This window comes from Trachinotus anak, unplaced genomic scaffold, assembly GCF_046630095.1.
Source record: "Trachinotus anak isolate AG129_WGS33_773 ecotype Australia unplaced genomic scaffold, CSIRO_AGI_Tana_v1 ptg000014l, whole genome shotgun sequence".
In the NCBI taxonomy this organism is placed as follows: Eukaryota; Metazoa; Chordata; class Actinopteri; order Carangiformes; family Carangidae; genus Trachinotus; species Trachinotus anak.
Genome location: NW_027273865.1, coordinates 21497373 through 21525000, shown reverse-complemented (window position 1 = coordinate 21525000; position 27628 = coordinate 21497373). Strand labels below are relative to the sequence as shown.

Below are 27628 nucleotides of genomic sequence, written 5' to 3'. Positions count from 1 at the left end.
AATCTACAAAGAGCAAACACTATGTCTTATTACGAGGAGGACAACAAATCAACCCCAGTAACAAAAAGGTTACCATGGTCTCTGTGACAGGCAGCGCTGCTCATTGATGAGCAAGCACCAACCCTGGTTCCCATGGCCCTTAATGACTACCTGGAATCACCTGGGAAATCCGACCATGCTCCTGAGAGGTGACATTGCTCAACACCCCACTCTCTCGCTCCTCCACCCCCTCCTCCCCTCTGGATTATGATGGATGTGACCTGAGAGGCCCCTGAGAGAGCTGTGATGGTGCGGTCAAATAAGCTACCTACACTGAGATCTCCTTAATTCATCTGATAATCTAACAAACTGTCTACCATGTCATTTCACAGATCTAATTCTACAGATGGAATTTTATTATCCATCATTAATTTGCACTGCTATAATTGCCCGAATATCACAATAAGGCAACTGTTATTGCTGGATGAAACTAAATCTGTTTGTAGGAGGGAAATCTTGTGTTTCAACCACTATACAGGAAAGTGTACTAGAGTAGCTCTTTGATCTTAAGTTGTGGATATTTTGGATATTTCATTTAAGTTACTAAGGATTTTGGCTTTTAATTGTAAAAGTTTTAATGTATCAAAAACTGAGACAAAAACCTTTCATTTCACAGTTAGTGGTGATTTAAATATCCCATTGGGCCTGATGTTCCCTCTTCCTGTTTCCCAGCTAACTCAGCAGCAGAGCTCCTCTAGCCTGACATGACTTGGCCTGCCCTGGTGATACAACATTAACATTCTGCATGGCTGGCATTTTATCTGGGCGCAACACCCCATGGCACAGACTGTGATAGATTTCTGTTGCCGCACTATCAGAAAGCTCTGAGAATCAGACTGTTTGAAGAGCAGCACAAGCTATTGGTTATCCATGCTTTGCTCTGATAATTACTCTGGCTAGTGATACGCTGTTCGTCCCTTGGAGAAATCATGTAAGATAAAGAGGACAAAATTCTCCTTGGGAAAATTCAGAGCTATTGAATTAGCTTTAATTTAAATCAAATTATGCTTAAGCTGTAATTAAAAAGATATTAAATGACTTTTCAAAATCATCAATGACCCTTTCTGTAACTGCTCTGAGATATGTAGTCCCAACAACTGCAATAGTCAAGATTAAATATGTTTTAAAAATAGTAAACTAATCTACTTGCTAAACTGTAAATATTCAAAAAAAAAAAAAAAAGGAAGTCTTAGTCTTAGAACAAACTTCCCTGCTAAAAAAAAATATATATATCAAATGGATCAAGTAAATCAATATCAATATCATGTAAACACTCATCAAACTAAAAAAACCTAAAAAAGGAAACGTTCCAAAGAATCCTGCACTTGCACCTTGCTCACTAAACTCTCTGCATTAGGAATGTATCTGCTCAGGATTTACAGCACTTTCCAGTCACTATAAAGTATATATCGCTGCTGACTCACCACTGCGTCAGAGGAAAGTGCGTCAGTGATTCAATGTGGGAAAACCAGGAGGAAAAAGAAAGAGAAAAAAAACTTTGGCCCTTTTTCTGAAATAGTTAAAGACACTGAAAACACCTAGTAATAAAAAAGGTGCATGTAAAGCAACTTTATGTTAGCATAACATAGTACAGCACCGAAGAGCAACACAATTTTACTCTTAGTGGCTCTCTACTTGATTTTGTTTTTCTTTGACTGGTAAAGTGGATTATGACTGAAGCAACCAATAATATATTTATCAGATAAGCTTATTGGATTTTTTTTTTTTTTTTTTTTTTAAATGTGTCTACACCGATAAAGTTTAACTTAAATTGTCTGACATAATTCTTGGAGACCTTTTTGATACCATGACTGATTTTGTTGAGCTGACACCATCAAGCCATCTGCAGCCTTGATGGTAATTTGTCATAAACATAGTTAATGTCCTTGTCTTCTGTCTGGTGAAGATCATTAGGAGTGCCAAGTGGGTGAAGTTTAAAATTTGTCTACAGTACAGAACAGTGAACAGAGATATACTGTATGCTAAAGTAACATTTTTGTGTTTCTTCCTGAGTGGTTCTTTGGAAAAGCCACCATCAATATGGTGTCCTACAAATTAAAACCAGGAAAAAGAGTCATGTACAGAACATGGTCAAATTAAAGACAACAGCAGCATTAAGCATCATTCTATAATTATGATTTTATAAGGGGTACAGTGGTTTCTGATATTCATTTGCCCTGCTTTTCCATATGTGCACAACTCCTATTGATAATGCCAGCATGACTGAATGATCTGTGTTCTCTCTCTTCTCTCCATGAGTGCTTCAATATGTCAAACAGGATGTAGGCAACAATTAGAGTGTTGAATCAATGAACGGTTTATTATTCATGTTCATCTGCTGCTCTACTGCACAGTATATGCATGCATGGGCATGCTTGATTACTTACTCACTTAGATACACATAAGAAAACACATACACATGCTGAATTACTATTTAAACAAAGCATGTCGCAATACTATCTATTCTGATTTTCAAGTCACCCTAGTGCCACAGTGGAATCAAGATATAATGTTCTTAGGAAGCAATAACTCAATACATACATGCATTCAAACACCAAATCTTGTGTTCAAGTTGTGTATTGCTGTGTATTTTCTTCAAGCTGTCAAACCTACAAATACAGCTATGACACACAAGTCTTCTGTGCTTGACTCTGAACTTTAACAGCAGCAGAAAAAAGCCTATAAATCACACAGACAGACATGTGGATTGCCAGTATAATAATAACCGCACACATTGCTACCACAGCATTCTGTTGTACAGCAGTACGTCACCGTGTGCAGTGACACAATGAAAGTTGTTAGCACTTGTCTACACCAATATAACAAGACAACTTTAATAACACTTTGTGTGCTCACATGATTATGTGATTCTGGCTGTGATCAAACTCTGGAAACAGTTTCTGAGAGTCAGGGTACAGACAAAAGACAAGATTAGTCATCAGAGGGAAGACAAATTCTGACTTCTGTTACTGACAACTACTAACAAATGCTGTGTCTGTAAAGGTATAATACCTAAGCTTATGTAAATACAAACAATTAACTATTATCATTATTTACTAGTTTTATGATCTTTTTACTCCATGTACTATACTAGTATGTTTTGACAGCTAATATTAGGGTTTCCTCTACAAAATACACATTCAACATTCACATATACACATCCTAAATTACATTTATTAGATGATTTCTGGTCAGATCATCTCAGAAAATGAAATGATGCATTCAATTAGACATGGCAGCTTGACTCAGTATGCCGCCATCTAATATGCCAACACTGCGGACAGAAAATATGGTGTGGGAAGGTCCTGAGTCAACTTCATACATACAGACAGATACAAACAAACACAAACATGCTGGTTTGTGTGACTAAACTTGTAAACTAATGTAAATGTAGGAGAGGAAGCAGAAAAAAGGCAAAGCTGTTGTAGCTGTTAATTCTTTCTCTGACAGCACAGCCTCACATGCCTCTCTCTCTGCCTCTATCTTCACTGAACTTAACACCACGGTCCCTTGTCACATTCCTGAGCATATCCCGATAAGTCCCTGGCATTTCACACTGGGTGTGCCTGCCTCATAATGCAGCTATACCACCAGAGAAAGGCACCAGATGTAAAAGTGTCTGCAAAAATAGGAAGAAGATCCTGAAATTGAAAAATGCAATAAACACTTGCCCAATACTGAACTGAGCATCCATTTTCCTCCATATTTTTAGACATATTCCCCACTATGCTGAAATGAATTGATACAGATAATATTGTGAACCTATTTTATGGAAGGAACTTGTTCATTTTCTTTCTTGTTCATTATATCTTCAAAACTTAGCAGGAAATCACACTACCATTTCCAGCAAGCAAGTGTTTTGCATTTATCATTTGATAATTGGAATTACTTCTTTAAGGTAGACCACAAACCAGACAGTTTGGCACAGGTGATTTACTGTATGCATCGCAAGGCTCAACAGCAAGACAAGGCTCACAGCACATTAAATAAATATGCTGTTCAGTGACCATCTTAGTCAGCAGAGAGGTGGGTGAGCTTAGATTCAATATACTTTGCAAAGTTTCTCCAACTCTTGAGAATAAAATGACATCCCTCCCTTGTAGTATAGTGGCATTATATCTTTACTGTCAAAAAGACAAGTTCAATCATGAGTCATTAGTAAATGTTTTATTATATTATATTCAGAGTGAAGTGTAAAGTTAAAACCAACAATTATTTTCATTATCTATTAATGTGCTGATTGTTTTATTTATTAATCCATTCATGGTTTTGTCTGACAAACACTTGAGTTCACCATCACATACGACAAAGACAAAAAGCTGGTTAAATTATTAACAAAAAAGTTGCTGCATAATTTTCTGTTGATCTGAGGTACACAACATGAAAATTAAAAAAAAGGTGTTATGAACACATGACTTTTTGAATTTACACCACATCCTATAAATCAATGTAATTAAACAAACTGGGTAAACTCAAATGAAGAACACTGTGGTTTTACCGTCCACATGAAGTATGGCTAATTAAATGTTCACCACTGTGTGTAGTCGGACAGGAACAACAACTATGACTAAAACCTTCAGCTACACAAACCTAATACTGCTAATAAACACTATGGCTGGTGACTTAGCAACAAATTTCACAGAACAGAAAAAATATATTGTAGGTTTTCAGAAACAGATGAATGGTTTTAATTTCCAGCCTTAATGATTTTCAGTTGTTCTTTTGTGTAAAGAGGTAGGGGATTAATACAAATCATTACTGGGTACACAAACCAATCTAGACATTTCAATTAGAAACACAAATCAAACAGTAATCACACAGAGAGCAACCATCCACTTACGTGAGGGATGCAGTTAAAATGACAGTGAACACAGCCGTCAAGTTTATTCTAGCTGTTAATATCAGTGCTAGGCAAAAATTTTTTAAATGTTTTGTTTTTGAACTTAAATCATTACATTGTTTTCAAGGGAACAGATGAAAATAGGGGATATCTGACTTCAATTCCAAACTGATTTTAGTTCAATCCTGCCTGACCTTTTATTTCCCAGCATAGTGCAACCTCATCATCAGGACAACTCACTCATTAAAAACCTATGACTCATTGACAATCACTTCTTGACTCATGGCTTCTGGGTGTTTACAATAGATGATGAACTGCCATTGTGAGAGCGAAGAGGATGAAACTATGTTTTGGTTTTTCCCATGTATTTCAGGAACAAACTCTGTTGTAAATATGTTGTGGATATGTGATTTATGGTTTTATTCAGTGCGTAAATCTAAATGCCTAGCTTTAGTTAGAAAGAGAGGAAGACTTTTGGAAGAATATGATACAGAAAAACTACCCTCTGTGCTTTTTTGATACAAGCTGATGCTAACCAGCACACTCTCGGCCTCATCACTGAGTCACCTCACATCTGATTTATCAAAGCTCATGATCTTTCAGTCTGACAGCTAGTTGGAATATGAGTAGACAAGTATGTGAGCACACACACAAAATGCTGAATGCTAATATCCATTGTAAATGAATACAGGTCATTGGTCAAAACCTGACAACATTTAAATATCGCAATTATTTTGGCAGATATTGCCATTGCAATTTGAGTCACAATTTTAGTTGCAATGATTGTTTGTGCATTTCATATTCATTAGATTTTTTGGGGGGCTTGTACTAAACAAGCATGTTCCTTTATGTTTGGAGAATATGATTTGCAGGCTGGGGCAGCTCTGTACCACCACAACACTTATGGTGCCAACTATGTTGTGACACATTTTGCCCTTAATCAAAAAAACTGCAGCTCCTGTGATTTAGGTATTGCACTTGGCCAGGTTGCGATTTCGATTATATTATGATTAACTGTGCAGCCCTACAGGAGAAAATAATTTAACAAGCAGCGTCTCTTCAAAATATAATTTGAAAACTGCTCATTTGATTTCCTGTTCTGCTCCTATTTTAACTGCTGCTAAACAAAATAAATGAAACAACAATTTGCTACATTGTGGATTCACCATTGTTCCTGCAACTGATTCAGTGTAACTGCTAGTTCTAGGTAACCACGTTGTCGGCCTTGTCCAATACTTCACAGTCCAGGGCATATGAAGACCCTGAGATCACTGACAAATGATGGCAGAGCAGCCTTGTATCTATATTTGAGGCCTTTGTGTGACCGAATGGAAATGAGTAGCTAAATGGAAATACTTTCAATTATTACTGAGAGGCCAGATCGGCTTGCACTGCATGACGTGGACTGTCGTCCTACAAAGCACCGTGAATACAGACAGAAGCAGCTTCACTAAGACGGCCAGTCAGCCTGAACAACTCATTACAGTGAACAAAGACGAAAAAGGAGAGAAACGGCACGATCTGCTTGTGGATTATGAATGAGTCTACAGTTGTTTCAACATGAGATTCTCAGTTCTCACGCTTCTGTGATTCGCTCAGGTCCTATTACATGTAGCTGATACCTGCCTTTGATTGGTCACAGTTTGCTTACTGGAATAGTTAAAGATGCAGTCTTATATCACATCACCTTGACCTGTGCTGGGAAATAACAGCTTTCTGCTTCTAGCAAATAAATACAGACAAATAAATACCAGATTACACATCTCTTACTGACGCCACCAGGACAAAGCTGCACTCTTAGTAGTGACTCCATCTGTTTTCAGTTCTCTCCACTTATGATGTAAACAAGTTGAAAGAATGTTGAGGGGAGAAATATGTTGAATCAACTGAATGGAAATGGGCTGCAGCCTGCAGAGTGCATGTGCCAGAATGTGAGCTTCTTACACTTGGGTCAAGACAAGTGCTGTCCAACAGCATACAGGCAAAACAAAGGATGAGCAAACAATGCTGACTTTGCACTATCCTGTCAGTTGGCTTGAAAGACAACCACTTGCAACAGGAAACAGAGCTACAAGGTGTCCAGTTTCCTGCAAACGGGGGGGGGGGGGGGGGGATCAATATCTCTTTATTTAGTTCTGCTATGCTTTTTAAATGATAACTACTCTTAGGTGCCTGTGTTCTGTTTCAGCACCTCATGTAGGGTTAATGTAGGCTTTTTCTTTGGTACATCTGTGTGTGTGTGCTCAGTGACATGAGTCTTTTGTGTTTTAACTCGGCTTCTGCTTGTCTACAGTATGGTATGTTGCCATAAATAAATTCTCCAACTTTGTGTCTGTGTGCATGTGAGCACACACATGGTTATATGCTGTGTGTTTGAGTTTGTTGCAGCAACATAACCCGTGTGTCCTTCCTAAATACAGAATTTAAGAGATTAAGGGAAAGGTCAGGACACATGGCTCATCAGTGTAGGCTTTGATACTCATCCTGGCATGTGCCTAATACTACCCAATAATCTTTGGTTGGGGGTTGCACTTGACGGTTCTGGTTGCACACTTTGGCCTACACTTTTGTAGCTACAAAAAAGGGGTTTAAATTATCAAACACATTCATTAAAAACTGCATCATTTAAATACATAAAATATTATAGATGCCCCAATAACCTTTCATTATCTTGAAGTCTTTCCACACTAAGATAAATGTAACCCCTATACAGGACCCCACCAGTATAGTGGGCACCCAGTTTTTGGAAACCACAAATAAAGCAAAACAAAAAAAAAAAAACCCACACAAAACAACAACAACAACAACAACAACAACAACAACAACAACAATAATAATAATAATAATAATAATAATAATAATGTGGTTATGAATATGATAGGAATATGAATATATGGGAAAGAAAAGCATCATATTGAACTAATTAAAAACAATTGCAGATGATAAGCAGTGGGGTATTTGTGATGTAGAATGAGCCTCTATTTGGAAAGCTCAAGGTTACTGAATGGAGGATAAACCAGCAAGGACATATTTGGTCAAAGATAATTGTTCTTTGTAAATCAATGTTGAAAGAAAAACATCAGTGTGGCGTATCTAGAGACCATGAGATATAAGCGCATACTGCTGTGGATGCCAAACACAGACTGTAGACTACAGCTTTCAGTGGGTTTCATGTTTTTTCCTCAGTACTACATTCACTGAGTACTATAGAAAATCTTCCACTTCCTGCACAGCCATGTTGTTTTGCAGCTGTGAAAAGACTCATGTTAATGTAAACAGCTACAGTAATTGCTTTTAGATCCAGCAGTCAAAAATAAAGATGTGGAATGTAATAGTTTTCTTATACATTTTTATCATAAATGCAGGTTGTAGGGTCATTGGAAGACATTCAAAGCTAAAATATCTCTAATAAAAAATGAATAGGAAACTCACTTTTTTAAAGAATGCTATAAAATAACTGAAAATTGACATAATCTCCCTCTCAGAACAGCTGTGCATTTATGGAAAATGACCTTGAAAAAAATTGCACAGAATGGAGCGATCAGGTCTCATTTGCTCCCAACCTGATGTGAGCACATGTGCACATACGAGTGTGTACTGTTTATAATTATCTCACGAGATCAGAGATAATCAATTACAGCAAGGGGAGTCTCAACTCTGTTTCTCTCTGCTTTGTGTACCAATGTTTCTTTGACAATTCCACATATCAAACCATCAAAAGGGTTTTAACCGCAGAGAAAATCTTATCTACAATCACCCACATGTAAAACTTGAGTAAATCTGTAAGATGTGGAAGATTCAGACACATGATGCTGCAAGGTCAGTCAAATATCATTCTTTGTTGCATTAAAAGATTGGCTGCTAAAGGCACATAGGACTGATCTATACTATCTACTCAATACATATACACAGTAAATTCTGTAAAAACAGCCATTATGTGTTTTTATTTATCCATTTTAAACCACTGACAGCCAGGTGCACAGCAACTCTGACTGGTTTATTTCATCCACAAAAGGGGTTTTCTCTGCCTCTCACCTTGGTGGTGTCATCATGGGAACGTTGATAGCGTTTCCAGCGGCAACCATAGATCCCAGTGATACATGACAAACACAGCTGGCGCTCATAGACCTGGAGGGGTTGGTGTTTCACCATGCTCCTTCAGTCAGTCCTGGTCCTGCTTCCAGAGCTCTAACATCCCACTGACTACAAAGGATCCTGTAAGAAGATTTTTAAAAAGTGTTAAAGGTGAAGCAAACAACATAGTCTCAAACTGTTTGGGCCTATATGACCGCCTCGGACAATCTGTGGAACAAACAGTTACTGGAGTAACATGTCTGGCACTTTGATAGAAAACACATGCTGGCTGGAGAAGCACCATTCTTTTGATGCAAAGCCAGGCTTCAAATTAAGACCTTGTTTCCCAGCTTTCGTTTCCAATGACAACTGGGGCTGCTAGGAGCTTCATTCAATATGATCAAGGTTAAAAAAAAATAATAATAATAATGACATTGAAAAGGGCTTGGAGAACCAACCAGCTACTGAACAGAAGACTAAATTACAGTGGCCATTAATATATCATACAGTCACTACATATTTGGACCAATCTCTCCCTTTTATGCCAGGCCAGAAAAAGGAAAGGCCAACAGGTGTAACAAGGATGTTATGCAACATTTTTATATAACCCTTTAACTTACATTACATCATCATTATCATTATTAAAATAAAATGAATAAATAAAATAAATGGAAATCGATGCATGCTGCTTTTGTACAGCTTTTATAGGCAAAATGGCAACTGAAGCTTTGAGCAAAACAACAATCATGCTGTGATGCAGTGAAGCCAAACGTGTGCACAGGGCCTTCTCTCCTGCCTTTCCTGGAACCCTCTTAAAACCAGAAGGTCTTTGCATCTTTTAATGCTTTATCTGGGAAAGATTTTAGGGAGACAACCTACCCTGGTGCCTGTTCCAGCTTCACCACCCCCTCTCAGTGTGGAGGAGCACCAGAACACTATGATACTTTTGAAAAAACCCAGCTCTCATTTCCTTCCTGACTAAAGCTGTTGTATTGGCCACAGTCAGAAGTACCAGGCTGTGTTAGCTGTGAATAGTTAGAGTTATATCTCAGTCTTCCCATTGAGCCACTGCTGACTCAGCATTGAGACTCTGCAATCAGCTATAATAACAATAATGATATTACAGCAGTTCTGACTGTTATCACAAGTTTACCTCACTCTCCAGGGATGTGATGGAGCCTGTTGAGCTGCTGCTGCAGTTGCGAAACACGTACCTCAGTTCAATCTGGGGTTGAAAGTGCATCTTGTTGCACTCAAAGTATAAACTATGCATAATTAATGGCATCTCTCGGCTGATGAGAGTTAAACAAACACAACACATCCCCCTGGGGCATTTTAACTGGCGATATTCCAATTTACTTGCAGTTTATGAAGGACAGCTAGCATATGGCTAAGTCTCATCTGATTTATCAGAGCCATTCTGCATGTTAACTACACTCCTCCTGCTGTAATCAGGCTGTCTCAGGCTCTGGGCAGCTGCTCATTAGCATCTGCAGCAGTGGCCGTGCTTCCTGTTATTAGTACAACTGCTCTGAGGAGGGCGGGCCTGACCCGAGGGTATAATGAACCTGGCCCACCCCAGCAGGACCACAGGGGTCTTTGACTGGCAATGTGCAGTGCTGCTTTGTGTGGCTCAATACCTTGAAATGTGTTAAGTGTTATAGAAAAGAAGAAAAAAGAAGATGAAAAGCAGCAATGTACAGAATGCTTAAATGACAACAGTAAAACTTTCCATCTCAAAATTTTCAAATATACTCAAAAAATTAAAACTTATTTGTTGAGTCCAGCAATTGAGTCTGATGAGTTTGGACTATATCAGCTCTTTGGTAAGAATAACATCACAATTGCTGAATTAAATGCTATATTTTACAAAATGTAGTATTTGTCAAACATGTTAAGCACAGTGATTAAATATACCACACTTTACTGAGTGGGGGCAATGAGAATCAAACCCCTGGTGCTAACATGGTTAATCTAGTGCTTTACCCACTGACTGACAAACTGAAACCAGGCACAGGCTGAATGAATACAGACACTCACATTTTCATTTCACATTTTCATGTCACTCTCCAAATACACTATACACATCTCTCTATCATGCAGCCAGCTTTACCAAGTAACAACACTGCAGTCTGAGGGATTTAGACCTTGATCAGATCAGGCACTATTTGACTGCTGGCACAGCTATTATGCTTGTCAGACATTTCCTCTGAATAAACAATGTCTGTCGGGTAGATGGAGATGACAGTTTTGTAGGAACAAGATTTTAAGTCTGTTGAAGGAATAAAACTGGCAAATTTGCCAAAAGAATTTATAAAAAAAATAAATAAAATAAAATATTTTTTAAAAATATATTAAGTTAATTTTTTTGGCCATTTCAGAAGTAAAAGTTTCCTTCACCTGTTACAGATTTAGTGATGTATCTAGTATCTTATCTTTCTTTCAATGCACCATCCTCAGGTTAAAAAATAAAATAACCAGAGGTAAACCCTTTTGCTGTAGGCCTCTAATCAGGGACTGCTTTCATACTATACTTACATTTTTTTTGTTCAAGCAGTGCTTGGACATATCAAAAGTGACTCAGTTTTTATTCTATGCATATAAACTGGAGTAAATAAATAAGGTAGAAAGTTAACGTGATCAGCCACTGGAAATTTTTATTTTAAAAATCCCAGTAACAATTGACATAAAATTTAAAATAAAATTTCTACTTTACATTCTCTCATACATGTCTATGGTCTGTATAATGTTAATAATAGGAATTGGAGCAAATACGCCTTTCTCTGTGTATGTTCAGTACATTTTGTACTGCTCAATAAAAATATTTGAAACACATTTGTACTTTACATTACACAAATGCCAAATTAAATTTCAAGTGGATTAAATCATTTCATATTAATATTGGCTGACATGAACTTCAGTTATGGTTGAGTGTGATCAACATCTCCAAATACAAGAAGACAAATACAGATGTGTGTCTGGGCACGCCAACACAGCTCTGTTGGTGTGATCATCACAGCAAAGTAACAACCACTTTCAGCGCTGTCATGTTGTCACTTGTTGACAAATTATAACATTCAAACCTGTATCTACAGCAATGTCTCCATGCTCTACAGTTATGGTAAAGTGCTTCATGCGGTTTATGTTGCAACATGTTTACCTCCATTCACGGCACTGTCGCAGCCACTTCACTGCTGCTGCTTCAGTTGAGGTGAACATCAAAAAGTCCTTTAATTACACCTATTTGATGTAGGATGTTATCATAATTAGGCAGAGCAGCACTGAGGCTACAGATCTGTCACCTTGAAACGAGTGGCTCATCCATTTTTTACTTTGCAGTTAATAAGCTCCAACCCTCCCCTCTCGGGTGTATAAAGACAGAAGAACTGCTGCAATTAATCCTTTTATCAGCATGATGTCTTACCAGAAACTCATTAGTTAATTCGACCCAGTGGACACAATTACATCTTGAATAAACTGCAATGAATTTGCAAAACAAAGTTAAATACAGGATGTGTAGTGACTTTCTAAACAGGGAGCAATTTTATTCATGCAAGACTCTGCAGCATTACTACCGTATTTTTGCCAACATGTTACATAACACCTCTGACTGCAGTAGGTGCAGAAATGTGACCACTATAGGGAGTCTGAGCTGCACTGTGAACAACTTAGCATAAAAAAAGACCTTCCTCATGTTTAGTTGTTGTTTTATAATAAATAAATCCACTGTGCCAAGCTTTTCACAGGTTGACAGCTTTACCTGTCAGATCCTGTCATCTGCACTGCCCCTTCATGATTGGAACAGACTAACCAAGTGAAATCAACAAGTACTCAACGCTTCTCTCCACATTTCTGTGTTTGTCACAAATTGTCTGAACTTTGATTAATAAGAAGAAAAGTTATGAGGGGTGTATGAAAAAACCCAAAACGGCTGTTGTCATCTCGTTTTCTGCTGCCTCATTTCCTCCAATCAAAGACACAGTGAGGGAAAACGTCTGCAAGGGAGGAAATGCTTCAGCAGTTTCCCCAGCAGAAAGCAGGGTCTTCTTCTGACCAGGGAACTGAGGGAGAGGCCAAGCAGTAGACAACTGTGGGACCGATGGCTCACCCCCAAGAAAAGAAACTTAAAGGAATAGTCCACAAAGAAAGGGATGAATTATCCTCACTTAACCAACATAATGTATTTCAAAACACCGTAATGTAATAGCAGCAATACTGGTTTAATTCACACATTTAACTCATCATCTTGTCCTGCAGGGCATGATAAGGTGTCCTGACAAAGCTGTAACATGCATGAGAAAGTAGACTTTTGCACGACTCAGTGACACTCAGATCACAACTTAGGTGGAATCAGAGGAATCAAAAGAATTTGTGTGCAATGGCCAAAATGTTAGGAGGCAAAATTAGATGCAAAGACCTTGGTCACATTGACACTCAAAGCAATATGGAATAATCTTGTCATAAACAAATCTGTCTTTGCATTATGGAATCTTTTTAATCTTCTGTAAATGTGCCTCCATTTCATCTTTTCATGACCCCTGCCATGTTTGATGATCTGAACTGCTTATTGAGATGTGCAACGGGCACCAACTGACGAAGCACCGAGACTTGGCTGAACCATTTGGCATCACAAGATGCCTGTGAAGGAACTGATTAGTGATACAAGGGTGATAAAGCCCATCATAACATGCAATGAGAGAGTCGTTACATCAGAGCTGTTAAAGCTGGCTCAGCATTGACAGTCGAGAGCTCTCACTATAAAGAGACTTGGCAACATTTAAAATCTGATCATGAAAAGATACATCATCCCACAAGCAGTCACCCACCAAACACTATCCACCTCTTCTACTGATTAATCTAAACAAACCATTGTTGCTGCTTTCTATAAAGTGAATCCTGTCACTTTCTGTGCTCTGTACGACAGACACCAGCACCAGACACCCATGTTTAGATTAGTAGATGTTCAGGCTTTTATAAACTGGCCACTGATTTAAACATTACTGTGTTTTATCATCGGAAAAATACAGTTTATAGTATATCCATATGTACAAAATTAAAGACTTTTAGTTTAAAGAGTAATTTAAAGTATGAATTATGTCACAAGGCCACACTGTGGCCTGGATCACACTGTAGTTACCAGTTCAGCAAATCTGAGCTAAGCTTCACGCTGCTTTCTTTAATTCCTCTTGCCATGAGACAAAGCCGGGTCAACTTCGACTTCAAGCAAGAGGAAAACTACTGCCACTAACTGATTCAGTTAAATGACATTTATACATAAAGCAGAGCTGTGGATTACAGAAAAGATGTGGCCTGAGCTCTCTTAAAACAAGTTAGACTGCGGAACATGCACTAAATCATGAGAACCTCTGCATGCTACTCACAACAACAGTCTTCCTACACAGTTCCATTTCTTTCCTTACACTGTTTCATAAATTAATATTTCCTTAACATTACTTTTGGTCCGTGCTCCTCCATAATGCAGACTCCTTACAATGTACCATTTCTACACAATAATGCATACACTCAGCTTTATCATAAAGAACAGACTGTGAAATCACAACTACGTTACCACATATTTCAAGAACAATCCTGTAGTAAGCAAAATAAAAGGTAATGGACTTGTTTCCACCATGTCAAAAAACTTATTCGGTCTAAATTACTTCTGAGACCCTCAAAGCAGCAATTTCATTTGGTTTCTTCAACCTGTATGATGAAAACAATAATCAGCCAAACAAGCTCTACCCAACATCATGTGCTGACAGACTTAAATAACACCCCCTTCAATAATCATGGAATTGATAAGCAGAAGATTTAACACAAACAAACAATTTAGCTGCTCAATATCCAAGGCCAAAAGCCATCAGGTCATAACCTGTTACATGTTTTGTCCAAACAAGCCTCAAATCTCCAAACATTAATGATCATTCTGACATCAGAAGAGTGTGCACACTTACACCAGCTGCTACCGCTGACCTGCTGCAGAGAAGCATGCATGTGTTCACGCAGGGTTTATGTCTGATGCGTCGCCGCTACTGCAAGCCCTATATTTCGACATAGAGTTTGCAGGGTACTCAAATGTTGGATTATAAATTAATTTCTGATTTATTTTTGACAGAAAATGCCTCTACAATGCTTCTGTCTCCACATGCAGCTGCTAGAATGGTTAAAGATATATATCTATACTTCTTCATGTCTGTGTCATAGTCAGATCTAGTCTAGACATAGAAAACTAGTGAAAGGTGTCAGTTTTATGTAATGTTGCTTGTATGATGTCAATATGGCTATCAATAGACCTTCTCTGTCTCAATGAAAAATAGGCAAGACATGAAATTTCAGATCTCTAGATGATGCCACGCAGCCGTGTCTCATGCATGTGTCATGCAGTGTGTCTACTCTAATCCATTAACATGGGCACCAAAGTGAAAACTGAGATGTTCCGCACCCGCCACGCACACGCCACGCATCCTGTGTGTTCCTGACCTTAAAGTCAACAGATTAACTTTATGTGAACACATGCTTGTCTTGCATATTTTGCATGTTTTGACAAAGTAACACGGTGACCATGCAGATGATGTTGCAACTTCAGGACAGAAGCATACAACGTAATTATGGTAGTCTTAAAGTATTGCATGTAATGAAGGAAGCCTCTGCATTACTCAACGAAAACAATGTTTGGCATGTTTCCATATACAGTCATCTTCAATGCAGCCATAAATATTATCAGTTCAACATAAATTATCAGCATGATCCTGACCAAACCCCCGTATATATCACTCACATGAGTCACTGTGGTGCATGGCAGAGAAGTGATGCTCATAGCTCCTGTTCATCCTGAGTCTGACATTTAGTCAGAACCACAAACCATTAAAAAATTGCCCTGTCAGCTATTGTGCCACTCAGTGACAGATATCGCACATTTGGAAGAAGGTGATTTGAGATACTGCAGAAAACATCACTTTGTCTGTGCCTTTCAGACATAGGTCCACCGGCTGAGACTTTTCCAACTAAGTAAAGTATTTCTTCTTGATTTATGTATGCACTAGGTATTATAATCCCTTTAGCATACAAATGATTGGTCTATGGTAGAATTGATCATAGCCATTGATTCCACTTTGTTAGGGCCACCAGGGATGACCATGCACCTACATATAGGAAAGCGATACCATAAGCATCCTGCTTTCACAGAATATTGAAAGATGAAGGGAGGAATAATATTTAGTTTACAGCATGCAAGCAAAAGGCAAGTTAGTAAGCACTGACAAAGCAAAATTAAGTGCATCGTGGCTAACAAGCAGTTTGCTGTGATGTTAGGAGAGGTTGATGCCAGGAGAATACTTTTCAAGGTCTTTATTCAACATTTTCAATACTAGATGTAAAGGGAAAACTAGAATAGATGGATATATGGACAGATGGACAACCTGAAAACATAATGCCTCAGGCCAAACCAATAAGAAAACAGCTACAAGCCAACCAATTAGAATATGGCTACAAACAAACCAAACAACCAACCACCCAATCAGAATACAACTAAAAACCAACCACACAGCACACAGATACAAACCAAGTAAGCAATCAGAAAACAGCTACAAACAAACCAACCAATCAGAATACTGCTACAACCAACCAGAATATGTATTTCTTTGAGGAGTTTCCGCGATATTGTTTTCACAAGGCCAAAACCGTGTTTTTTGAGGTCACCGTGACCTTGACTTTTGCCCTTTTTTTTCCTCCACATACATTTCCATATACAACTACAAATGGTTACCTGGATTTAACACATTGTGAATAAACTGCCCTGTACATGTGAAGAATGTACTTGTATACACAGAAATAATAAATCAGACAATACTGGCAGATAATCAAGGTGATTCAGGCATCCCTTGTTACTTCCTTTCATGTAGGTGCAGCGAGTAAGCTGGCTGAGCACATGGCTGTGGTTGTGGTGTCTTTAAAGGGACTATTTGTAAGTTTTGTCTGCTGGCAAACATGGTTTCTTACCAGGAGAGGGTGGTGGTGGTTGTTGCTTGACAAGAGTATTGGCCATCGTCGCATTTATACAGGTTATAATACGCCCTCTGAGCAATGCTACGTCTTCAGAGCAGATTGGAGACTGCAGTGACTCAATATTAGAAAGTGACAAGACAGGCGGGGGCTAGCTGGTTAGCATGCTAACTTCATTAAAAGAAAAGACATGAGAGAGACAAGCGTGCTTTCCACCACTGGAGACATCTCTTGGTGAGTAAAGGAGTGAAGTTTGATGCTGAATTCGCAAAAATTTCTTCTAGACTGGTAAGTTAACAGTTGTTAATGTTTTCACTGGTAGCAATAGCAAAAGTTACAAATAAATAGCCCCTTTAATTACATCTGTCTTTATTTTGCTCTTTTTTTTTTTTTTTTTTTTTTTTTTTTTAAATTTAAAGATTTTTTTAGCATTTTTTCCCCCAACAGTAGACATACAGACAGGAAATGTGGAGAGAGAGCGAGAGAGAGAGAGTGACGGGCATAGCAACAAAGGTCCCCTGGCTGGAAGTCGAACTGTGGACATTGTGGTTACGTGGTATGCACTTTAACCATTATGCTACCAAGGCAAATGCAGCTTTTAACAAGAGGGGCATGTGAGGTGACAGGCCTATTGGTCCTAGCTGGAACTAGATCTTTGAAGTCAGCTTCTTGCCCGTTGGATATTCTTTGACATATTCATAACAATGCAGTTTCATCTATAAGCATACAAGACCTGAGGCATGATGAATATTCAGCAACACGAATCAATATTCACATTTCTCTGGCTCTCAGCCCAAGATCAAAACTGAAAAAATAAATATTCAACGCTTACTTGTTGAAAGCTGCTGATGCCAGAACATTCTGGCCTCTCAAATTGCAACATGCTCACATAGGGACTCTCAGTTGTTAATGTCCGTCCTGCTCACAATATTGACCATCTCATGATTTCTTCATGATTTTTATCATTATTTATGACACTGACAGAACCCATTAAACCCATAATCTTGAGCAATTGTATTCTCTATTAAAAAATCTAGCAGATAATATAAGCTCAAATAGCAAATAGCTATGAAGCGCAATACTATGCCAACTGACTGAAAGTGGCAGATAAACAGAAGTAGAGCTTGGGGGAGTGGGATGGTATGAGAACATCCAGACAATCTGACACTTCTCATCTCACTGCTCATGAGACTGACAGCTCATCAATCTGAAGAAAAAATATGGGTCAGAGATCATCAAAAAAAAAAAAAAATTAATCTAATCATAGTTCATATGTATCGTTAAATTAGAAAATTGACAGCAGGAAGAGGAACTGCCACGACTGTCAATTCATTTTGATTATTAGTGCAAAAAACAAAATGAAATGACTGAGAAGGAAATCCACCAAGTCATTTCAATGTGGATGAAAAAACAGAGGTTTAAGTGGGTCAAATGACATGTGGAGATATCACTCTCATTTTTCATCTGGAGATAAAAATGATCTTTTAGGAGTGGGCTTCGTCTTACAGCATGCAGCCACCTTCATGGGCTGAGGAAAGGTTTGGTTTCAGAGAAAATGTGGTTTGATGGAAAAGTGCATTTGGTTTGATGCAGACATATAAACTGGAATGATGCTGCGGGGACAGAACTTGGCAAAGCAATGTGGTTTCAGAAAACAATAAAGCTGTATTAGGAGCTTCATGGAGCCTTGTGGATGAAGGGGGATTGGTCATCACTGACTTATGTGTTTGAGGCACTGTAAATGCAGTGCTTCTCCGCTGAGGTATCACCTGCCACACACACCATGAAAACAGGAGTCTACATTTTGAGAAGCTTCTGTAAGGTTTCATCTACTAGGTGTCAAGAGCAAAGTTGGGAGTATTCCTAATGCGTAACGCATGTGTTCTGCAGTATGAGGAATGGACCACACACACAAACACTTTGGTGCAGAGGTAAAAAGGAAAATTTCACAAATAAATTTCCTAGTTGACATTTAGTGGGGTTTAAACCCAGAACCTTCCAGCTGGGAGGTGACAGTGCTAACCTCTGATCAAATGCCACTCTTTAGGCAGCTGATGGTGTGGGGGTTTGAATAATTAGCACTTTTAAAGACTAGTTGACACTGACTCTCTTCTGCTTAATGTATATTTGTACCACGCTTTCTCATCAACTTTAGTACAGCCTGTGATTTCAGCTGTCTGGAGGGAAAGTAAAAAGGAAGCATTCAGGAGAGGAGGTGGACCCACATAGAGGAGTGCCAGGCTATGAAGAGGCAATAGGAGGGATATGAATGGGAAGGCCAAAGCTGAATGTCCATGATGCCCACACATACTTTCAAACCAATGAGAATTCATGAAGTACAGTTAAATGCTTTTGCTTCACTTGGATTCATAAAATACTTCATCACTACTATCCCTAATATTAGGAGTTGATCTACCAAGTACATACTAAATGTATTCTACATTTCATAATTTTTGTTTTGTTTAGTGTGTGACTACAGTTATGAATACAATCAAAGTCTCATTCCTCTGATAATCATGAGTTACAGTTTAGCTAAATCCTAACATGCTGATGTTAAACAGTTATGTTTACCATGTTCACAAACTTAGTTTTGCATATTGCAAAATGCTAACCTTTGCTAATTAGCACTAAAAACAAAGTACAGCTGATTTTGCAAGTATTTAGTCATATGCTAAGCTATTAGACAAAGTGAAATTTTAACCTTCTGGTAGCACTAGATGAAGAGTCAGGGGGTTCACAATTCATCCTGAGAGGCACATGAATCCATTTCAAATGTCATGGCACAATCCATACAGTAGTTATTTAGACATTTGTCTGAACCAAAAGTTGTTTCATCCATCAAGTAGATATTGATATTTTACTGGAGAGGTAAATATTTTGACCTGCTGGTGGCCATTGAGAAAACATCAAGAAATTACCAGTCAGTAAGAATCATCCTCCGTGGACCTCGAATGCCTGCACCATATTTCCCAGCAATCCATCTATGCGTTCATATATATCAGTCTGGACCGAAGAGTTGGACCAACTGACTGACCGCAGTCTGATATTACCATCCATGAAGCCCTACTGGGCAAAAATGTAATGTACGTAATACTAGGTTTCTACAAAGGGCACATGTAGGTATGTTTGAGGGAGAAAGAAAGCCAAGATGAAAGAGCAGGGGGATAAAGATGGTTTTGAAGAGAGTTACAGGGTAGGAAGAAGTGCACTTTGCCTCTTTTATCAAACTAACTTGAATGTGTTGGTGTTATAACCAGCAACATCTGGATCGTATATTCAAGCTTTATATGAAGAGGTTTCTTTTTCAAGCTGCTTTATAGTCTCCCTTTCATTTGAAATTGATGTTCCTTCCTGCTGATTATGAAAGCTCTGATAATGAAAAGTGAACTAAGGTTTAAACCGTTGTGTCCAGCTCGCCTGATATATCAGCAGCTTCTATTAAATGGCCTGTTCCAGCTTAGAAAGTATATAAATGTTAATTCACCTAACTGTTCATAAAGTGGTCCATGAATTTGGTAACCAAAGAGAAAAAAAATGTAGGCAGATATTTTTGGATACTTGCTTAATGATGAAGTCAGTGGTCAATTTTATAAATCTACAAAACATTTTGTCTGACAGAATGTAAAAGCTACATATATAGAGTCTTTCACAACCTCTTGTCAGAGCTCTCAAGCCTACTTAAAATACTTTTCAACCAAGGCTTCAATTAAATTTTTTTTACAGTTCCCCATATAGTTGAACACACAGTATTTTATCCAACAAATGTCACTGCTTTCACAGCTGCTTTTGCCATGATTAGTCCACAGAATGGGAGGTGTAGGGCTCCTGACTACAGTGACAAAAATCACTCTAGCAATCATTTGCTGAGAACTGTTTCCTTTCCTTTCTCTGTAATCGTGTTTCATAGAAGCAGAGAGCATTCGAGTCTTCAGGTACTTTAAATGATTAGTTCTTTGGGCAGCCAAGTTGTAGTGTTGAAATCAGTGACTGAATGTAATGAAGTGGGTGCCTTACATTTCATGGCACGATTGTAGTGCTGCCTGGCAGAAATCTCTGGAAATGTTTTTTCCTGTAACTTAACCTGGTGTAGTGCTCCCTAAATCCATTTACTATCACTCTGCTGTCTGCCAGTGGAGCTTCAAGAAACTCCTCCTGCCCTTTCTGCCTGTTAGAGTTGAGAGAATGTATTCTGGGGTTGGTTCCCAATCATAGGTGATACTATAGTGCTGATACTGTGGCCTGGAAAGCAAACAGCTGACAAAGACATCCATGGCATGCAGGGACACGGTGGGAACCATTGTTGTACTGTGTGTGCAAATGGACAACTCCACTGGCTTAGTTCACTCAGGCCTCCTCAGTCTGAATGTTTTTCATGGCCTAGGGGAAAAGAAAAAAGTGGGTGGACTGGTATGTTTTATTAAGGTGCCATCTGTATGTCTGCATGAGGGCTCTTCTCCACCATCTGTGTGTCGACATTACACCAGGCTCTGTCCTCTACTGTGACTGCTGCTGTCTGAGCCGCAAGGCAGGGACAGACGACCAGGTGCTACCATGGTGAATTTGGCTTTCTGAGAGAGAAACTCTGCTTTCTTCACATATGAACATTTGGCTTCTTTGATTCTATTAGGGGGACAGTTACACAAAAGCAACAAAACAGTTTTCCCAATTGCAAAAGAGCGGTAAAAACAAGTACAGTATCTCTGAAATGAACTTAGGTCATGAAATAACCTGAAAAACGACTTTCCTTCTTCAGTTAAGAACACTTCATACTTGAAAAGCGTTGATGCAGAGACACCAGCGGCACCTAAGATGTTAAAACTATAGAGAGGCTCATTCTCATGTTACTAAATTTACATTTTCTTAGCTACAAAAGTCAGTGCTTTAACTCTCTGGTGGTGGGTCTCAGATGGTGGGAACATTACCAACAATGAAAGAAAAACAGGCGGACTTGTGATCCAGTCAAGAATGTATTGTTGCCTTCTTTCAAAGAGGAACCTCAGGTTTGACAAAATAACTGTGCACCTCCCAGTTTGTCTGAGTGTTGGGCTTTGAAGAGGGCTCAAGTTGCAAACTAGCAGGGACAGTGAACCAAAGCCTCTAATGCTCCTATGGGAGTTAAATTAATGGCAATTAGCCCTGTAAGTTACCTATACAGGTAAGATGAAGCAGACGAAAGTACATTTTCTTCATTTTCTGCCTGACTCTTACAGCAGGCTCCCCTTTGACAACAATTTGTCACAAACCATAGTACATCAGGTAGTGGCCTCACAGTGACAGGATCTGTTATGCATTGCAAATCCCAAGCATGTTAGACACAGAGGGGATTCGTTTGGGAACAGCAGGGCTTCAACCTTCTTAGACAATAAACAATCTAAGCTCAGCCACAACCCCAGCCCTCTGTTCTTTGATAGATGAAAAAGACGTTAAGTGTGTGTTACCACTTGCCGATAGAAGAGCAAACTCATCATATGGTTTTGTGGATAAGCAAATTAATTTCACCATGTTCGCTGATTTTATATTATATTCAGTTGGTATATTCAGTATTAAGTAAGCCTTTTCTCTTCAACATAGTGAGGCAAGGCCCCCGCCCCCTTTATGTAAACGCAAGTCACTGACTGTGTATTTCTATACAAATATCTGCTTTCAAAAACCAAGATTTTTTTTTTTTTTTAAATTCATGTATGTTACCATGACACCCTCAACATCCATACACCTCACCTACTCCCAACCAATCACAGAATTAGACCAACTCACACTGTAAAGACTCACGTGATGCCATTCCTCAACACCAAATAGACCCTAGGTGTTGCTACAGCTCTATTGACACTCTCCTGAGGTGGTGAGAAATGTATTGGCAGAAGGAAAACACTGGTCACAGTAAAGAAGCAGCATGACGTAAACTACTGTGGAAATTATAGTCTTCTACTAAGTCAAGGCTGTTATGTGCACAGCCTTGCAGCCATGATTTTCTTTCTAATTTTCTCAAATCTTTAAATCCAATTTAGTTATCCCTTCCCATTAAATGTTTGCTGTTGCTTTTGAGAGTGGAACCACAAAGACATCCCATTTTTTCATGTGGGTGCTACAAATTAATAGCCAAGCTTTTAGAAGTATGCCAGCTCTTTGTGGAGGTTCATTATCCTTACTGGGGATAGGCACAGAAGACGAGTGCAGTGAGATGGTGTGAGTGAGACAGAGACAGAGAGGGCTGGAATTGACTTCACTGCTTCAAGGCAGCCAGCAATAACAGGTCATTTTTTTTACAACTCAGACCTACACTCCCTCTTGATAATTCTGCAATGGTTTGACAGATCATCCAGATGTGTTCTTCTGGTATATGAAGCTAGCAAATTATATCCTACGTGATATCACTTATATTGTAGGATGAGCAGTGGGAATGTTTTTGTTCTTAGAAGGAGCTATTTAAGGATACAGGACATAAACATATAAATACATACTGGCCGTTATATAAGGAGGGCAAAGCAGAACAACTAGGACACAGAATCCGTTCCCACCTCAAATGGGAAATAGGGCCTCTGTCTACACAGTGCAACTCTACATGTCTAATCAACAGAACAACTAAACTCACCCGACACTTAAATATGAACACCTGTACACCTGCTTATTCATGCAATTATCCAGTCAGTCAATCATGTGGCAACAGTGGAGTTTAAAAATGTTGCAGATACAATTCAGGACCATCAGTTTGTATTCATATCAAACACCAGAAAAAAATGTGATCTTAGGGATTTTGACTTAGGCATGATTGATGGTGCCAGACAGGCTGGTTTAAGTATTTCTGGAACTGCTCATCTCCTGGCATTTTCATATACAACAGAGTCTAGGATCTTGTTGATGAGCAAATTCAGAGGAGAAAGGCCAGACTGGTTCGAGGGTAACAGATAGGCTACGGTAACTCAGATAACCATGCTTTACAACTGTGGTGATCAGAAAAGCATCAGAAGGAACAACACATCAAACCTTGAGGCGGATGAGCTACAACAGCAGAAGACCACATCAGGTCCCACTCCTGTCAGCCAAGAACGGAAATCTGAGGCTGCAGTGGGAACATGTTCACCAAAACTAGACAGTTGAAGGCTAGAAAAATGTAGCCTTGTGTGATGAATCTGGATTTCTGCTGAGGCACACACATGGTAGGGCAAGCAGCATGAATCCATGGACTCAACCTGCCTTGTCTGCGGGTGGTAAGTGTCACTTTGGGCCCCTTAATACCAATCAATCATGATTTGAATTCCACAGCCTATCTGAGTATATTAGCCACAATTAAGCATCTTCTAATGGCTACCTCCAGCATGATAATGCAACACAAAGCAAAGCTCGTCTCAAACTGGTTTCATAAGCATGGCAGAGTTCAGTGTACTTCAATGGCCTCTCCAGTCAATAGATCTGAATCCAATAAAACACACTTTGGGATGTGTGTCAAAAGGGAGACTAGCAGCATGAATGTACAGCTGACAAACCTGCAGAAATTATGTGATGCAGTCTTGTCAACGTGGAGCAGAATCTCAAAGGAAAATTTCCAATATCTTGTGAAATCCACGGCTCCGAGAACTGAGGCTGTTTTGAGAGCAAATCGAGGCCCTTCCAGTATTAGTACGGTGTTTCCCATAAAGTGAACGCTGAGTGTACATTCCAGTCAGCAGTAATATGCATGAGACCTCAACGCCAGAAAGAAGAAATATTTAAAAGCTCTACAACATAACATATATTCTGTGGAGAAAATGTATCTACAGGACTGTGTGTGTGTGTGTGTGTGTGTGTGTGTGTGTGTGTGTGTGTGTGTGTGTGTGTGTGTGTGTGTGTGTGTGTGTGTGTAAAAAACAGGTAACCAGTAAGTGGATTACTGCTGTGAAGTCAGCACACCACATTCCTCACTGTTCTAACTTATTATATCTCCCTTTATTCTCCATTTATTCTCTTAAAATAACATTCATAAACCAAGGCTGATCTTTAAAGCACTTTTCCAAACAAACCCAACACTTTTCAGCATGGTTGCCCATGTTTTGAATGCAACACTTCACCCATATCCCTCTCTAATCCACACAAATTTGAGGAAATGTAGAAATGCACAGTATATGTTATATCACCACCTTTCCAGATAACCTCAAAATGTCAACGATTGTATCATTAATTCAAGTTCCACAGCTGAAATAGAAGTAGTCCGAGTATGAAGAGTAATATTTATTTTCTCATATGCCGTACAATATGACTTTTAATGTCATGACCTGAAAACATTTTCATAGAGCTGGCTGACCTCAGGCCATGAGCCTCTCCTACTATACAGGGGCAAGAGTACCGTACAAGTCAAAAATAACTTCAAAAACAAAATATTCAGCACATTACACTCAAAAGCCTTTCAATTCTTTTATACTGTAGATGTTGTAAACAAAAAAAAGTGATAAAAACAGAGCAGAACCCTCTGTTTAAATTCTTGACTAATCCTGAGTCATCCATCTACTGAAACTCTGACTAAACAAGCTCTCATCTCTCTCAAAGTAATTATTTACATGCCTGTGGGATGTAAATTAATGTCATCTGTCAACTGGAGCTCAGAACAAAAACAAATAAGAGTTTGCTTTTTTTACTGGAGGTGTAACAGTGACAGATGGGGAAGTGTTAAAACGGTCATGAAGGATGTAACAGTTGCAGACAGTGGACCAAATGGATCCTCTCCAACAGCAAAAGTTTTATGACGATTTGAGTCCTGTGTGTTTACCAGACTGAGCTCCCACTGATGAAGTGATACATGACATTATGATAGTAAGTCAACTGCTCATGCTAATGGACCAGCAACATCCAAATGACACTCCTGATCCTCATGAGACTGAAAAAAATAATGGTGTCATGAATTATTCAAGTTAGTGGCAAGAGGGCTGCAAATGAGTAAAAGCAAATGCGTACAGTATATATGAATGGATGAATCAATAATCAGCCTCTGTAGACTTACTTGCATTATGCACCTTTACATTGCATTTGCCATTTTTTGTTTGAATCACTCCATAGTTTCTCCAAAATGGGGGAAACTCATGGTTCTCATGGGATAAAACATCATGGGTGTGTCCCATGTCTGTGGGTGCACATCAGCCCACCAGTGAGCAGTAAGATAAGTACTGAGCCTAAAGACTGATGGGTAAAAAAAAAACCACAACATATGCAGGAAAGAAACATGTCAACCCTGAAACTTGTGAGGGCTACTACTTTGACTGTAGGCTCATTACAGACATGTTAGCTAATGCTACCATAGTTCAAACTCATATTACAGAGAGTCACAAACAATTAAAAAAAAAAAAAAAAAAAAAAACACAACATATGGTAATGAGATATGCAACTACAAAAATGAGAAATAAAAAGCTGTCCACAAGTATTATCATTACAAGGTGATGAACTATCACACACTCACCTGCCTGAGGGCTGCTACCACTTTTCTCTGATTTCAAAGGTAGCCCAGAGGTCCACGGTGAAGCTGTGGCTTTTCTTTCTTCTTTCTTCTTGACAAAAAGCCCCAGAGAGTCAAACGTTGGCAGTCCGTGTCAAAGGTAACGTATGAGAGGTGAGCGGCACACCGGTAAATGCTGACAGAGCCGAAGTTTTACACCGAAAACAAAAGGGGAGAGCAGCCGGTGTGAGTGCGGACGGCGTCGGTGCCTTCGGGCTAGCTAAAAGAAGTCCCGTCTGCTGTGTTCAGAGGGGTTTTTTTTTTTTTTTTTGTCCTCTCTGTGAGTACGGCGTGCCGCTTCGTCTCTGTGAACGGTGAGAAACACACACACACACACACACACACACACACCGGCAAAGTAACTGAACGTAACCGACTGAACGGTGGGTGGAGTCAGGGTCGGTCTTTTTATCTCCAGCCCCCCCCCCCCCCCCCCCCCCCCCCCCCCCCCCCCCGTACAGTGAGAGAGCGTCATCAAGCTGACTTTACTCTCGGTCTGCGCCTTCACGTCGCTCCGTTGGCCGGACTGCTGTGCCTTTGCTACACCACAACCCCCCCTCACGCTGTTTTAATTCATCGCAATTTCCACAAATAAAATAAGTTGAAGGTATTTGTGGGGTTTCAAAATTGCTTTCCGTTATTCTGCACCACTATTAACACCGTGTGGTGAGAAATATGGAGGCCAGTAAACTACACTACCAACAACGCTTTGCCCCTAATCGGCGGTTCGTTCGAAAGCACAAAATCCGATGTGACATGAACGCAACGTCATGCAAAAGCAATCATTTAAAAAATAAGTTCACTATTTTTCAAGTCTGTCTTTAAACTAGGGTCAGGAACCCACCTGATTTGTCAAAGAAGACTCGTGTTAGCCTCAGATAAACTAATAATTTAATAAATTTGCCATCACTTACATTGAAAACTTACATTAGGAGGGTTATCGCTTAATGTCCAGCATGAACAGGATGGGTGATCGTATGTGTTCACATGGGCTCTTCACAGTTGTTTTAAGACCAAATTAAATTGTTTTAAAGCAAAAAGGACATTTTATTAATCTTTTTAATATCTTAACAACATATGTAATGAAGGTTGCTGATACTGAGAGATAATGAACAAAATGAAGTTTTTATTATGAACAGGCAACAGAGAGCAAAGGTCACAAATAGCCATACTTGGTTTGGTTTATACACACAATCAGAGCAAGTTTTATTTTCTCT

The 27628-nt window shown here is 39.1% G+C and overlaps 1 protein-coding gene across 2 annotated transcripts in view; it reads right to left on the bottom strand.

Annotated features, from left to right (window-relative positions):
- Positions 1-26793, bottom strand: part of LOC139631611 (glycerophosphodiester phosphodiesterase domain-containing protein 5-like) — a 45044-nt gene extending 18251 nt beyond the window's left edge. For both annotated transcript variants that reach the window (XR_011693419.1, XM_071495922.1), the window contains exons 1-2: positions 26376-26793; positions 8915-9094 (exon numbers count right to left, since the gene is read on the bottom strand). Coding sequence is in view for 1 of the 2 variants with exons in the window: in XM_071495922.1 (XP_071352023.1) it covers positions 8915-9031 (117 nt within the window). In the remaining variant the exon portion in view is untranslated. The remainder of the gene's footprint in view (positions 1-8914; positions 9095-26375) is intronic.
- Positions 26794-27628: the final 835 nt, after the last annotated feature.